Source organism: Protopterus annectens, chromosome 2.part2 (genome assembly GCF_019279795.1).
Source record: "Protopterus annectens isolate FY-2018-M chromosome 2.part2, PAN1.0, whole genome shotgun sequence".
Taxonomy (NCBI): Eukaryota; Metazoa; Chordata; order Ceratodontiformes; family Protopteridae; genus Protopterus; species Protopterus annectens.
The window spans coordinates 648,578,215-648,594,740 of record NC_056730.1 but is presented as its reverse complement, the minus strand read 5'-3'; the positions used below and the strand labels follow the sequence as shown (position 1 = coordinate 648,594,740).

Here is a 16,526-nt window from a genome sequence, read left to right as displayed (position 1 = left end):
ACATTCTAAGTTAAAAAGGTCAAATGAAAAATGTGAAGAGATAAACAATCCGCAACAATACTAAGCCTGTACCTAATGATAAAACAAAACTATCTATTGATGTATGGGGTACCTAGCTCAGTCGCAAAATAAATTCCAGCTACAGTGAACAAATATATAGACGTATATGCATGCTTGTATATACATGTGTATATATTTACACACATGCATGTGTAAACTATGCCCAATCATAATTTTAAATTTTGTGTTATTGAACAAGTCAGCGTGGGTTTTAGAGGTGGTGATCTAATCAACAAAACCTTAGAACAGGAGACACGTTGGATTATCAGACTAAGGTCTGATAGGTCACCAGGGCTTAATGATAAAGTGCAACTCAAACCATTTTTAAGAAGTAGAAGACTACGAAGATGACTTAACCTACTATTACCTAAATAGAGTAGTAAGGTAATTTTAAAACTACATATTGATGTCACTCTTATAGTAAATCAGTGTAAGAATCAGTCCTTGTAGACTGAATATAATTATTTTCATAGTATTAATGTTCTGAGCTTTATAGCCACAAGTAGATGTGTTCTTAGTATCAAATCCGAGGTACTGATGCACCTTCGGATATGTTCGGCTTTCCTGTTTTAGCCTTACTTCTGAGCCCATACCTCACATACTAGTATGTTTTTCATCCCTCCTATCACCACCTCAATATATTAGTGGTTATTGGGCATAGTTTACACATGCATGTGTGTAAATAGATACACATATATATACTAGCGTGCATATACGTCAATATATTTCTTCACTGTAGCTGGAATTTATTTTATGACTGAGCTAGGTACCCCATACATCAATAGATAGTTTTGTTTTATCATTAGGTACAGGCTTAGTATTGTTATGATTGTTTATCTCTTCACATTTTCATTTGACCTTTTAACTTAGAATGTTGTTATATTTAGCACCTACTATGTACATGGAAATAGTTGCTTTTTTATTAGTTAGGGACCCTATCATCTATGGAGCTTTATACTTAGGTATTATTATATGTGTGCTTTGTGCTAATTTCAAGCTTTATTGTGTCAATTTTTATGTGTTACCTAGCATTCCACTATTTATCTGTTTTTATCTTTTTATTTTGTATTAGTTAATGCCATCTCTGCCATGTTCAGCTTAACACTTTAATAAGTGTACTCATTAATATGTACACGTTTCATTGTTTTAAATAGTGACACTTTGTGATCAATATATGCTTCTAGGGCATAATCGTGCTTACAAATACTGTCTATTTTAGGCACAGGACAGCACGAATATAGGCTCACCTTTTTTCTTAGAAATTTAAACATTGTTTCTGTTGTTCAGTACTTAGATGCTTAGAACGTGCTCACCGACGTTGAGTTACCATAGCGCATGAAGTTAGGTTGTACTCAATTGCATTCAGAGTTCCTACAGCACGCACTTTACAACTTGTAAACAGTTTGTTTTACGTGGAATCTAAGAGGTTCCTATTTGTGGAATTTTTAATCTTGGACAACAGCCTTTCACCGATATGATGAGGTCTGACTCCTTGATGAGGCACATCGAAATACATTATATTCGCTATGTTGTTTTGTGGTAAAGGCGCTTACATTTTTAGTACAGAGTTCTCGCTATATTAATTTTTAACCTGATATATGCAAAGTTACATTCGACACACCACTATCTTAGTAGAGATGCTAGATATTGAAACGCGATAAAACTTGCTGTTTATCTAAGGATTTTAATGTTTTAACACCATGAAGAGAGAGAATGTTCAGGGTTTTAATGAATGTAGCAACAGTTTTTAATGATTGTAGAATGATATAGGACCAAGCACAATGCTCCTTTTATTTTTTAGAATGTATCAGGGTATATGCATATTTTTTACTTATTTGCATGGACATTCTGATCATTTATTGTATATTTGGAAGGAAGTATCCTTCTAAATATTGTTGCATTTAACTATGTTAACTTTTTGAGTATCTGTTCCTTTAAGACAAGATAACATGTGACATATCAATTTGTAATGTCCAATAGGAAGCTTAAGGATGGTTTAAAAATGATTCAAACAGTTTTATTCATTGTTTTAAGAGTCTGAAGAAGCCTTTGGCAGCTCACTCATTGGAATAAACTTTATTATTTTTTATGAATGCATCTTATTTGAAGTTCCTTTGAATCTCTGCTTTTCGTTTCATTGCCACTGGAGGGTCACACACTTGGATTTGGATTGCTCTCTTTTATGTTTACGTGAGTCTCCTGCCTCAACTGATAGCAGCACTGCATTTGGCTTTTTGAGTATGTTTTAGAAAAGCTTACTCTGTCCATCTTTGAGCATGCAGCATCCTCAGAATTAAAGTACCTTTCTTGGAAGACTGCCTTTCTCTTGGTTATCACTTCAGCAAGGAGAGTGTCAGAGCTTCAAGCTTTAATGGCCATTGAGCCGTTTATCATCTTCCATGCATACAGGGTCTCCCTGAGAACCAGCCCCTCCTTCATTCCAAAGGTGGTTTTGGATATTACCCTCAACCAGGCCATCCACCTGCCCACCTTCTTCCCTATCTGTCAGAACAAGGGGGAAAGGATACTGCATTCTTTGGATGTGCACAGGCAACTCAGATTTTATCTGGATCATACAAAGACATTGAGAAAAACTGACCAACTCTTGGTCAGCTTTAAAACAGGGGCACAGGGGAGACCAATATCCAAACAGACCATTTCCAAATGGATAGCACTCTGCATCCAATTTTGCTACTCCTTGCATGGAAAACCACCCCCTAGGACCATCAGAAACCATTCCACTAGGGCAACCTCTATTTCCACAGCATTCCTTAGAGGGGTACCCACCAAGGACCTCCTGGAAGCTGCCACATGGACTTCGGTCCACACCTTTAGCAAGCATTACCATCTGAATCTATTCTCAAAAGCTGGGGCTGGGTTTGCCTCTGCAATTCTGCAGGGCATCCTCTCCCAATCTTAAGTTTCTCTCAACCGTCCACCCTTCTCCTCAGCTTTGGGAATATTCCCAATGGTGAAGACTGCAGCAGTGAGAAATGAAGAACATAGTACAGTTGTGTACACTTAACCGTAAATGTAGATGTTCGAGTGTTCTCACTGCTGCAGTCATACTTTCCCCCTCCTACCCCCTGATATCTGCTGTCCTTAGAGAGACACATATTTCTCTGGGGGTCTCTTTCCCCAGAACTACTAATAATTATTAAAATTGGACTTCTTTGGTTGAATAAGGCAAGAAAAACTGAGGTAATTGCATCGCCTGCTTTCCTTTATAGCTTGGACGACCTGACATCACCCAGCAAGCGACATCAGCTGACTCACAAAACCTTGACTCTGGTATTCGCCCGACTGAGGGATACCACAGCATGGATAACCGGATGGCGAAGACTGCAGCAGTGAGAACACTCGGACATTTGCATTTATGGTAAGTGTACACAGCTGTACTTTGCTCAGACAAAGCTTCCACTTTTTTATTTCTACTGGCAAAACTCAGTCTGGCAAAACTCAATCTGAAGGGAGGGGAAGAGAGGCACTATGGGTAGCCTTAGCTCAAGAGTTTCTGGCTGGTACGAGCTTGCTACAACAGTCGAGTCAGTTCCGATGACAGAACCGAAACCCAACAGTCAAGAATGAATGAAGATCGACAACACAGATGGAACGTTATGGTAAAAACATAACTTCTTTTTTCTTCTCCTTCTGCTAGGATATTTCTTACCTTTCTCCTCCCCCGTTGTCCTTTATCTTGTAATTTCTTGTAGCAGGACCCTTTAGAAGTAGGTCTGTGTGTCTGTGTGTGTCTGTGTGTGTCTGTGTGTGTCTGTGTGTGTCTGTCTGTCTGTCTGTCTGTCTGTCTGTGTGTGTGTGTGTGTGTGTGTCCAAACAGTCTACTCTTGTGCTTTTCAGTAGTGGTGTTACAATACTTCTTTCTTTAGTCTTTATGCTTGTAAAAGAAAAACAAAGTGATAGCTTTTGGTAGGGAACTTTATTGGTTCTTAGTGAATCCGCTTATATGTGTTGCAAGTGTGTTTGTTGTTTTTGGTGGGCTTTAGAGCCAGGTTAGTCTCTTTAGGAGTTATGTCTGTCAAACCCTCTCTGGGTTTTAAGAGTTGCACTTCTTGTGGGCACAAGATCCCCAACTAAGATGCCCACAATGAGTGCGTCTGTTGTTTCACCTTAAAGCTTTTTGCAAAGTTTGTGTGTCTTTTAACCCACATTCCCTTGCGGATAGGTGCAGTAAACTTATAGTAATGGGTCTTCTTCCTTCTTCAGCTTCTAAGGCTCAGACCCCTTTGGTGGCATCTTCCTCTTCTTCTAAAGAGGCTAAGAAGAGGTCTCTCTCTGCTTCCCCGAGAGACCTGTTGGAGCCATAAGCCAAAGCTAAGAAAATTTCAGATCAAACCTCCTTGGATCCATAGAAAGCTTACACCTTATCGAATCCACAGGCCTCCTCTGATCCAACTGAGGTAATTACACTCTCACCTCCTTCCACTTCAGCTCTGGTTTTGCATCCTAGGGCTCTGGATCCAAGAGTTTGGAGCAAGTCCCCAAGCCAGTTAGGAAAATCCCCCTTCGCTCAAGTTAAAGCACTCCAGACCTCCCTCATTGGCTTCTTTCAGTTCATGTAGAAGGTGATCCATAGCAGACATGGACAGGATGATACGGTTCCTCAAGGCCCAGATTCAGATGTGGAGGGTGAAGGCTCTGTCCCGTATGAGATCCGTGAGCTACGTGGTTCATACCATCAGAACTCCTTTTCCAGTCCGACCCTCGGCTTTGAAGTTACAGGTTTTGTGATTCCCAAGAGTGTCTGCTTCAGTGACATGAAAACCACCTTCATCAACTCTGATGGTGCCCCTGATCAGCCCTGTTCCTATTCCTTTGGAGCAGAGCAGATCTTGGAGCCAAGGTGTTGGTGCCGATTCCAGGGGAGTGGGGTCATCTCCATCCTTGCCAGAGCTGCCCCTTTCCCTTGGTGCTTCAGCCCTCAACAGCTCCGGTCTGATTCCCTCTGGAGGCACAGCTCCAGAGTGAGTTCTGGTTGCCGTCCCTTTGTTGCTTCAGCTCCGGGGATGCAGAAAGGGCTTTTCCTGGTCTGTCGACTTTCCAGGTAGTGGAAGGGGTTTTCTCCCATAGCTGAGCACCATCGTCTCATGTCAATGCAGCCTACCCCTGTACCCCCATTGGGTCATGGTATTGAGCCTACTCATTCTGTCCCGAGTCAGCCCGTCCAGAGCAGTCTCCATGAACTTCCTGCCCAGGAGAGATCCCCTTCTTCCAGTACTTCCCCATGTACCTAGTAGAGGAATTCCCCCAGAAGATGTGCAAAAGGAGGCACATTGACTCCCCTGATAGAGTCATGGAGTCATTAACTGAAGACACTGACCTTGATGAGAGAGAAGGATCCTGTTGATCCCCACCTGACGACATTCTAGAGATCCTGAAGCAGAAAGGTGGGTGGTCTGTCCAACCTCCTTCATCTGAGAAGTTAGTGTTCTTTGAGGCCTTCAGGGCAGGCATATCTGCATCCTGAGTGACCACCCCCGATGGATAACCTCATTGATCTGGTTTCCCATTGGGCATGGAAGGAAACGGATACCATCGAGCCCATTCCCAAGAGCCTATATAGGTTCCTGGTCCCACCATCTGATAGGAAACACTTTCCCTGTAGTTGATGCCGTTGTGGTGGCGGTGGACACTAAGAAAGAACTGGCAGAGGAAAGTGCCAATGTCCATTTGCCTAACAAGGAGTCTAGAGCATTGTACAGGTTTGGAAAGTGCATTTATGCCACAGCCATCTTTGGGCTGTGGTCGTTAAATTATCTAGCTCATTTTACGTGGCCTCAGAGAGATCTGATCAAGGAGCTCTCAGCCTCTCTGTCTCAGAGTCCATGTCTGCAGAGGAGCTTAAGAAACTTTCTCCCAAGCTGGCCAGTTTGTTGTCCTTTGCTAACTCCTCGATGAGGTTAATCTCCCATACAGCGGGACATGCCTCACAAGCTGCTGGCTCAGGTCTATCCATAAGGAGGCACTACTAGATGAGACTATGATTTTGCAGAACCCTTCAAGGCATCCTTTGTTAATGCCTCATTTAGTGGTTCATCACTGTTTGGACCCTCTGTTAAAGATATACTCACCTGCAGTAAAAAGGATGGGAAGACCCTTTTTGCCATAAGAATCATTTTCTGCACCCCAGAGGTCGTTCCAGGAGGAGCACCTGCACAGGGAGCCCTCCTCCAGAGGCAGAGGAGGAGTGTTTAATGGTTAACTTCGCCCTAGAGGCAGAGGGGGTCCTCAGAACCTGGGCTTCAGAGAGACACGTTCCCTGACAAGCCCTGTCAGCTGCCTGACTGTCCATCTCTGGAGGCAGTGGAGGGTCAACTTTCCTTGCACCCAGAAGCCTGGACACACTTGACAAACAATTCATGAGTGCTAAACGTAATGTCCAGAGGCTACTACATTGCCTTTTCTTTCCCCCGTCAAACACCAAGAAACTCCTCAACATGCCACCTAGTCAGAGGGAGCAGGCAGCCCAAGAAATTCAAAAATTGCTGCAAAAGAGAGTCATCCAAGAGGTCCCTACTGAATAAAGAGGATTTTGAACTTACTCCCACTTCCTTCTGATGCCGAAAAAAAATGGAGACCTAAGGCCCTTACTGGGTCTAAGCAGTTTGAATCTTTATGTAAAAAAGTTGAGGTTCCAAATCATTACTATTTGGTCCATTCTGCCCCTGTTGTGCAGGGATGATTGGATGTGCTAAGTAGATGTTCTTCTTGTTTCACTGTTGCAGTCATCACACTTGGGTTATCCTGCCAGGGGTAGCCCTTAGTCAGCCCAAATACCAGAGGCTTAGTATTTCTGTGTCGTTTGCTGTCGCTCCAGGACTGACGTCAGGTCATCAGTGGTATAAAGTCAGGCAGCCGATGCCATTACATCAGTCTTTCTTGCCGAGGAGCCCGAAGCAGAAGCAGTTTGCACGAGTGCCGGTCAGCTGCTACCTGAGTTTTCGTTTCCGAATTGAAGTTGAAGTCTTCTAAAGCTAAGTACCCCATTGGGGATCCTTTTTTTTTGCTCTAACCGATGTCAGAAAAAGTTAACAATTGTCTCGCCTGTGGAAAGCAAATATCACACCGAGACTTCCATTCTTACTGCGTCACCTGTTTAGGCCCAGACCACAACATCCCTCGCTATCGCTTTTGTGCTTTGTTCAATGCCAGAACTATATGTCATCGGGCCTTTATTGTAGCTAAATATTTTCGCTCTCAGTCCTTGTATTCCGATATGGCTTCGGTAAGCCATCCGACTACCTATCTTCCGAAAAAATGTAAGGATAAAGACAGAGACAGACTGCACAGGTCCAAATCTGCCGATGATGCTTCCGTTAAGCTAGTTATTAGTTCTCCGGTCCTCAGTGAGGCGCTTTCGCAGCCCCTGATGCCTGCTTCTGTGGATTCGCAGGCCACTACCAAGACCTGTTTAGAGTCCAGTATGCCGCAACACTCTTACTTGACTAAGGATCTTGCGGATGTCTCTACCTTGGATGGGTCCGGAGCCATTGGGCAGGCACTGGCTTCCGAGGAAGTTCTTCACACTACCGATACTCGACACAAACTGACAACTTCTTTCGCATCTTCAGTTCTTTCTAAAAGTACCAAATTTCTAAGGCCCAGGGTACAAACTACTCCTAAAAAAATGATGATCCAAGCTCAGGCATTTGCTTCCATGCCTCAATCTCAAATGCTTAAAATGGCGGAAGACCTTATCGTGCTTATTCGGGGAAGCCAGGCTACCCCTTCCAAAAGAAAAAGAGACTTGTCCCCAGTAGTTTTATCTGAACAGGAGTCCGATGACGCTGAGGTTTCTGAATATGAAGACATGCAACTCCTCTCTGCTTATGGGGATTCTGATGCAGAGGAATCCATCCCTTCTGTCTCTCCTCCCGAGAATTTTTCATTTGGTGAAACCCTACATACTCTTTAAGGGAGCATTTCCAGTGGGAATGTCAGGACTGTCCTCAGTCAAAAAAGAGACTCAGAGAATTCTTAGATTTACCACAGCACAGACCTTTAGCCATTCCTCCTGTCTTGGATGTTGCGGATGATGTTTTTATGGAATCCAGTTTGACTCCTGACACCCTCCCTCCTGCTCCCAGGAAACCTGACAGGTACTACAGAGTCCCTGACTCTCACAAATTCCTTTTCAAAAATCCTACTGCTGATCCAGAGGTCACCTCCCAAGGACTTAAAGGAATTAAAGCAACCTCAGCTAAGAATCCTACCCTCTCAGACAGGGATTCCCGAGCTTTAGACAGATGGGGTAAAAAAGTATACACCTCTGCAACTCTTGCTATTAGAGCACTAAATTGTCAGTTCCACATGTTGAAATAGCAGCAGCATACCATGGAACTCCTCAAACAAAAAAAAATCTTCCTTTCCTGCTTGTGCAGAAACTAAAGAATTACAAGAGCTTGTGCATTCTGCAAGCCAAGTTACTAAGCGCACCTTGCAATATGGCTTTGACCCCCTAGAAGCATCTTGCAGGGCAGCAGTCACTGGTTCTGTCCTTAGAAGGCATGCTTGGCTTAAGGACCAGACCATGTCAAATCAAAATTATTGGACGCACTGTTGAACAAAGACAATTTGTTTGGCACCAAGGCAGAAGACATGTCAAGCAGAGCACCTCTTTGGCCCTCTTCAAAAGGATGACTGGATGGGAGAAAGGAAATTCACCCCAGGGATCACGTCAATCGCCCTGCTAGACAGGGGTCCAGGGAAGTAAATAGTGTAGGAAGAAATAGCCAGGGAATTGTTATCGCTAGGCTTGTATAGGCCCTGGGGCCAATAGCCTAGTACCAACCTATGAATCTATGAAAAGGTTTTTAAAAAGATGGAAGAAAAAGCTAAATCTATGCAGACAGACGTTTTACAGGTCCAACCTCCGAGGTTCAGTAGGCATTGCACCTCCAAGCATTAGTCCTTTCTGTCCCCCTCCAGGCCAGCTCAGCCAAGACCTAGGGGAAGCAGACCCCGCAGACAGCAGCCCAGGGAGTGCAGAGATCTAAGCAATGGAATTCCACCTCTTCAAAAACAGGGAGTGCTAAGGCACTCCCTTATGGTAAGAACTCACAATGACTTTACATCTCCACCCCTTACCTCTGCCCACCTGCTTGCACCCCTAGGAGGAAAACTCTCTTTCCATGCAAACAACTGAGCCTGTCTTACCAACGACCGATGGGTCCTCAACATAGTGTCCCAGGTGTACACATTTTATTTCCACACTGCCAACCCCAAAAGGGTTCCCAGATCTTCCTCCAAACCAGTGGGCAGAGGCCAAAAAGCAAGTCCATTTCCTCCCCTCCATGAGGGCAATACAGCATGTTCCTGCAGACCAGATAGGCCAAGGTTTCTATTTTAGACTCTTCCTGGTACCCAGAAAAGAAGGCAGCTGGTGTCCAGTCCTCGATCTATCCATTCTAAAGACTTTTCTGGTTAAAAATTCAAAATGCTCACCCTCCAGCAGCTTCTTCCTATGCTTTCCAAGGATGCTTGGTTAGCCACCCTAGACCTAAAAGAGGCCTACCTACACATCCCAGTCATGGAATCTTGCAGGAAATATCTAGGTTTCAGGGCAGGATCTGTGTACTTTCAGTTCTCTGCGCTTCCCTTTGGCTTATCCACTGCTCCCAGAGTTTTCACAAAATGCCTGGCTTCAGCCATTGCTTTTTGCAGACAAAAAATATTCAAATTTACCCCTGCTTAGATGATTGCTTGATTCAGGCAGACAGTCAGAAAAAGCTGTTACAGCACCTGACCTTTGTAAAGGACCTACTGACCTCCCTGGGGTATACTCTCAACGAAAAGAAATCAAAACTAGTCCCCACACAAAAAATTGTATTCCTGGGAGCAAGCCTGGACACAGCATCCCAGATGGCATTCCTTATTCCAGAAAAAAAGCAAGCCTACCTGACAGGCTACTTCTCTCATCTAGCCACCAGAACCCAGTTATCCACAAGGAAAATCCTGCAAGCTCTAGCGTTCATGGCCTCCTGCATTCTACTTATGCCATATGCCAGACTGCATATGAGGAAACTACAGTGGTACCTAAAAAGCCTTTGGCATCAACACTCTCAAGACCTGGAAACTATCATACCTATGATACCCTATCTAAGGAAAGATTTTCTTTGGTGGGCATCAGCATACAACCATAACAAGGGACTTCCCTTCTCACAATCCCACGCCACCCAGAGCCTCACCACAGATGCATCAGACTATGCCTGGGGTGCACACCTGGACGGCAGGTGCATTCTGGGCCATTGGAGCCCAAATCAAATACATCTGCACATCAGCCAAAAAGAGATGCTAGCCGTTCAGCACACCCTGACAACTTTCAGACCCCTAATCTCCCTGGGGCCTCTAGTGATCAAAACAGACAACACCAGAGTGATGTAGTATATCAACAAGCAGGGAGGGACTCACTCTTATCCTCTCTGCAGGCTTGCCATGACCCTTTGGCACACCTGCTAGCACAATTCCTGCCAGGCTCCCTAAACTGTCTGGCAGACAACTTAAACAGAAACCTGCTAGACCCACACGAGTGGCAGCTAGACCACAGAACCTTCAACCTTGTAACCCAGAAGTGGGACACCCCGAAGGTGGACCTCTTTGCCTCCCACTCCAATCATCAGCTCAGCAAATTCTGCACCAGGGAACCTCACAGCAAGGCCTGGAAAGTGAATGCTGTCTCCTTCCAATGGGTAAACCTCTCGGTGTATGCATTTCCCCCTCTACCACTCATTTCAAGGGTACTGCTCAAAATAAGGGAGGAAAAACCAAAGCCAGTCTTGACTGCCCCAGACTGGCCATGCAGTGCAGCCTGTCACCCCTGCCACCATGGCACCTACCTCGGATCCCAACACTCCTGACCCCGAAGAATAGAGAATTCATGCATCCACAATTGCAGACCCTGAACCTGGCAGCCTGGCTTATTCCCTGACCTCTCCTCCTGCTGCCAGCCTAAGCAAACAAGTCCTGGATGTTATATGTGAGACCAGATGCCCCAGCGCTAGGAAAATCCTATGCTGACAAGTGGAAAAGGTTTTGCACCTGGATCCAGGCTAAGGGAGCCAAAAAAGCACAACCCTCCCTACCTGTCATCCTGGATTACTTAACAGACCTACTACACAGGGATCTATCCTTCTCTTCTATTAAAATTCATGCCTCTGCCATCTCTGCTCATTACAGCACAGAGCCACGTCTCTTCTCACACCCTCGCATCAAACAGTTCCTAAGAAGGGGTGACAACTTAAGGCCACCCAGAAGAGTTTCTTCCCCAGCTTGGGACCTTAACTTTGTGTTGGAAAAGCTCACCCTACCTCCCTTTGAACCTACAGCTTCAGCAGAGTTAAAAATCCTCTCTTGGAAAACAGCCTTGCTTCTGCCCATCACTTCAGCTAGAAGAGTTTCACGGCTACAAGCACTCATGTCTGTAGAGCCCTTCATCATTTTCCATGCTGACAGGGTCTCCCTCAGGACTAACCCATCCTTCATGCCTAAAGTGGTGTCCAGTGTGGCTCTCAACCAATCCATTCATTTGCCCACCTTTTTCCCTAACCATCAAAACAAGGGGGAAAGGATTCTGCACTCTATATGTGCACAGACAGCTCAGATTCTATCTGTATAGGACTAAATATTTTAGAAAAACTGACCAATTGCTAGTCAGCTTCGCAGCAGGGGCAGAGGGCAAGGCCATATCCAAACAAACAATCTCCAAATGGATAGCACACTGCATCCATTTCTGCTACAAACAGCATGGGAAACCACCCCCAAAGGGAGTCAGGATGCATTCCATCAGGGCAACCTCCACCTCTGCAGCTTTTCTCAGAGGGGTTCCCACCAGGGACATCCTGGAGGCTGCAACATGGACTTCTGTTAATACCTTCACCAAGAATTACCACCTGCCTATTTTCTCCACACCCAGGGCAGACTTTGCCACCGTAGTCTTGAAGGGCATCCTAGCCAGCCACCAGTTTTCTTGACTGTCTCCACCCTTTTCTTCAGCTTTGGGAATCAACCCAAGTGTGATGACTGCAACAGTAAAACACGAAGAACATAGGACAGTCGTGTACACTTAACATAAATGTATATGTTCGAGTGTATTCACTGTTGCAGTCCTGGTTTCCTACCCTCCATCCCCCTTGTCTCTCTCCCTCTCTCTCTCTCTCTCCTTACAGGGAATTTTTGGTATTTCCTTTCTACTAGTGGTGTTCTTCCACCATAACCTAGCTCCCTATTTGGAGGCTCCTGACAGCTGGGGCAAGAAAAACTGATGTAATGGCGTCGGCTGCTTGATTTTATACCACTGATGACCTGACATCAGTCCTGGAGCGACAGCAACCGATGCAGAAATACTAAGCCTCTGGTATTCAGGCTGACTGAGGGCTATCCCTGGCAGGGTAACCCAAGTGTGTTGACTGCAACAGTGAATACACTCGAACATCTACATTTATGGTAAGTGTACACAGCTGTACTATCTCAAGGATGTGCACTATTATACCAAAATAGACAGGTGCTGCAGGAGATACCTGCGCTTTCGGCTGGGAGACCATCACTTTCATTTCAGAGCACTGCCCTTTGGGCTCACCACAGCCTCCCAGGTGTTCACCAATGCATGGCAGTTGTAGCAGTTTACCTGAGATTCAAAGGATTCCAGGTATTTCCATACTTAAGACATTTGGCTTCTTACCACCACCATGAGGGATCAACTTCTCCAAGCCTGAGATTATCTGATTCAACTCTCACACTCCCTGGGCATTAGAGACAAGTCCAGTCTGACTCCTATGCAGAACCTAGAATTCATAGAAGCACAGTTGAACGTGAAGGATCAAATAGCATCCCTTCACTGCATAACGACATTGAGGAATCAGGTCCGGGAACTATTATCCCACGTGTCCCCCCACCTCCCACCCCGCACAGCTAGTCATACAAACTCTGGGATCGATGTCAGCAGCGATTTTGTTAGTTCATCTGGCAAGGTTCTTAATGTGAATTCTTTAATGGACCAACCTCTGTCTGTTTCCATTAGACTGACACCAAACTGCAAACATCACATCTAATGGTGGAATCAATCAGGCAACATCTTTTAAGGCAGCCCCTTCTCGATTTCCCCCTCCAATAGCATAGTGACCACGGGCACTTCCATTTGGGGTGGGACGGGGGCATTACAAAGAAAAGATGGTTGGAGGCACGTGGTCCCCTCATGAGACCAGGATGCATATCAATGTCCTCGAGATATGAGCAGTTCTTCTAATGTTGCAAGCCTTTCAGGATGCGCTCCCTCTGGGGACCATTGCTATTCACACCGACAATATGTCTGCAGTCTGGTACATCAACAAGCAAAGAGGAACATGTTCTTACCAATTGTGCAGAGAAGGTATGGGATTGAGCAATATCTTTGAACTGCCTTCTGGTTGCAACTCACATTCTGGGGAAAACCCACAAGTTGGTGGACAGACTCAGCAGATCTATTCTGATTCCACACAAGTGGTCCCTCAAGCAGTCAATAGCAAACATGATCTTCAAATATTGGGGTCAGCCTTGCTGCGACCTTTTTGCCTCTCCCTCAACAACAAATGCAGCAAGTTCTTTGCTCTAATCCCCCCTCCAGGGAAGTCCTCGAAGGGTGCTTTGGTGCACGATTAGACCCCCCCGGATCTCCTTTATGCCTTTTCCCATCTTCCACTTATCCCAAAATTGCTCCAGAAGGCAAACAGGGTGAAGAGCTCCGTCGTCCTCATTGACTTCTTTCCTGGACAGATATGGTTCCCCTTCCTCTGGTCTCATCTAAAATATTCTCTGTGGATACTGGAGCCGATTCAGGATCTCCTGTCTCACCCGTCAGAATTGCAGCATCCCAGTCTTCATGCCCTCAAGCTGAACACATGGCTTCTTCACTTCCAACCATAGTAAGACAGTCCAGACTTGCTTCCCTGGTTCGTATAATCATTTTGGCCTCACAAAAGGTTTCATCTAAGAACGTATATAGCAGTAAATGGAAACGATTCATTGTTTGTGCTGCAAGTAAAAATATTGATCCCTTCTCAGGACCTGTCTCAGACATCTTGCTTTTTCTTAGTACCCTGTTTAAAGAAGGACCAAGTTTTTCTACCATCAAACTCCAGTTAGCAGCAATTTCTAATTTTCACATGGGTAGCCAATCTTGCTCCTTGTCTACTTTTATATTATGCAAAACGTTTATGAAGGGCACCTTTTTGTTTAGACCACCCACTAAAGATACTTCCCCACCTTGGGACCTCACCATTGCACTGCAGAGTTTGACTCAAAGACCGTTCAAGCCAGCAGCTAGTTGTGACTTGAAGTTTTTGTCATGGAAGACAATCCTCTTAGTAGCCATTACTTCAGTGAACAGAACTGAACTACAGGCATTATCTTCCAAATCTCCGTACGTAATTTTTCATAAAGACAGGGTTTCACTGCGTACCAATCCTTTTATGCCTAAAGTAGTCACGAAAAACATAATCAATCCATTCAGTTACCAGTATTTTTCCCAATTTTTCCAACAAGGAGAGTACATTCTGCATCTCTTTGATGTTTATAAACAACTGCATTTTTATTTTCATACAAGAAAGCAGCACAGGAAGTCAGACCAATTGTTTATAGCCTTCTCTCCTAACAAATTAGCCCGAGCAGTGTCTAAAATCACACTGGCCAAATGAATTACTGACCATTTCACCTTCATTTATTCTCAGAGAGGCTTAGAACTACCTTGACCTCCAAGAGTGCATTGTACTAGATCTATGGCTGCTGCTTCTACCTTTTCATCCAGAATTTCCATTGATATTTGTGCGTCAGCTACCTGGTCAAGCAATCAGACCTTTGTTACTCATTACAAATTGGATATCGTTTCTTACTTTGGCTTGATGGTACTCTGGCACATACCTCTCAACCTCTTAGTGCAAGAAATCTGGACAAAGCCTAACAAGATGGGGGTGCAAAGGCCCAAAAATAAGGACAGATTTTAAATAATTCCTTTTATAAACTTAGAAAGTTGCTAGAGTAACAGAGTTTGTGTTAACATACATTTTCTGAAGGATTCTAAGTCTGAAACTCAGATGTATGTCCTTATTTAGTGACTTCAATCCTCAAATCTTCCCAGTTATTTGACAGAAAACCACAGATTTTATGAGGAATAGACCAAAAATATCAGGCAAAAATCTGGACAGTTGAGAGGCATTCTCCGGCACATCCCTCCATGTGGGCCACCCAGAAATCGCGTAGCTGGGGACTCTGACCCAGTCAAGAGGAAGAATGAAGAGGACAACATCAGAATAAAAAGGTACATCTTACCATAACTTGACATCTGTGTTTGCTATCTTTATTCCTCCTCACTTTCCCACCCAGCCATCCCCCTGACTTATTCTTCTAGAGGATCTATGGAAGATTGTGGGACACTTAGGTCCTATGTCTGAGCCTCATTTGCCTTTCTTCTATCCTGTCCTTATCAATGGATGGTGAATCAGCAAACTCGATCTGAGGTGCTGGGGTGGATATAGTGCATTATGGGTAAAGCGAGGAGCTTGGGAGTCTGATCCAAGTCTGAAAAATGTGGCCAAGCCAGATCTGAGGATTGGATCCGAGATCCAGCTGTGAGGAGGAATGAAGATGGACAACACAGATGCTAAGTTATGGTAAGACATAACTTTTTATTTTATTGTATGTTGCGTCAGAGATGTTGGTATTGTGGCAGGTACTGTAATGTAAATGATTTCATTGCTTGTAGAGGCTGCATATGAATTTTTGCAGTTCTATGCAGCTATTAAAACAGGTTACGCTAATGTCTTTGAATGGTATCAAAAGTCATGACTTATAAAATATGTTCAAGGGGTAGACTGACAAACCTGTAAGGTGGTGAATGAATACACATGTGTTTTAAATTCATGGATTACATAAGTAGTTAGTCAATAGATCTGTGTAAGATTGCAAAAAAAAATGTTAGGTTACGATTTTACCACCAAGATATTTCCTGTGGAGTGTTGCTCCTTGCCATTGATACCTTAGAGTTGTCAACCCCTGGGCAGGGATTTCGGGTAGAGTATGAACCCTTGGCAGGTAGTTAGGGTAGTCTAAGGCTCCTTGCTTTTTGTTATATTAGCAGATCTAAATGTAGAAGAAGGTGAACCACTGCTAAATTGTAGCTGCAGTAGAATGCATCAAGCTGTTAAGTAAACAAGCAGAGGAAAAAAGTGTATACAAATTACTTGAGATGAGAAATGGTCATGCTGTTGCAGTGAATTATAATTAGGTCCTCATCAGAAAATTTGCCAGTCAGTTGCTGTTTTAGCTGGTTGTTTGTATTCTTCTGATAAACTACTACTTTTGTGTCTTTGTGCAGGTACTGGCTTATTTCACATTCTGTTTGTGGATAATACCGTTTGCATTTTTTGTGTCATTGTCTGCGGGAGAGAATGTGCTGCCTTCTACAGTTCCTCAAGGAGGTG

At 44.3% G+C, this 16,526-nt stretch overlaps 1 protein-coding gene across 1 annotated transcript in view; it reads left to right on the top strand.

Moving 5' to 3' along the window:
• The window catches only part of TEX261 (testis expressed 261), a 719,138-nt gene that overhangs the window by 572,321 nt on the left and 130,291 nt on the right, over positions 1 to 16,526 (top strand). The window contains exon 5 of the mRNA XM_044064069.1: positions 16,421 to 16,523. Within this exon, the coding sequence (XP_043920004.1) occupies positions 16,421 to 16,523 (103 nt within the window). The remainder of the gene's footprint in view (positions 1 to 16,420; positions 16,524 to 16,526) is intronic.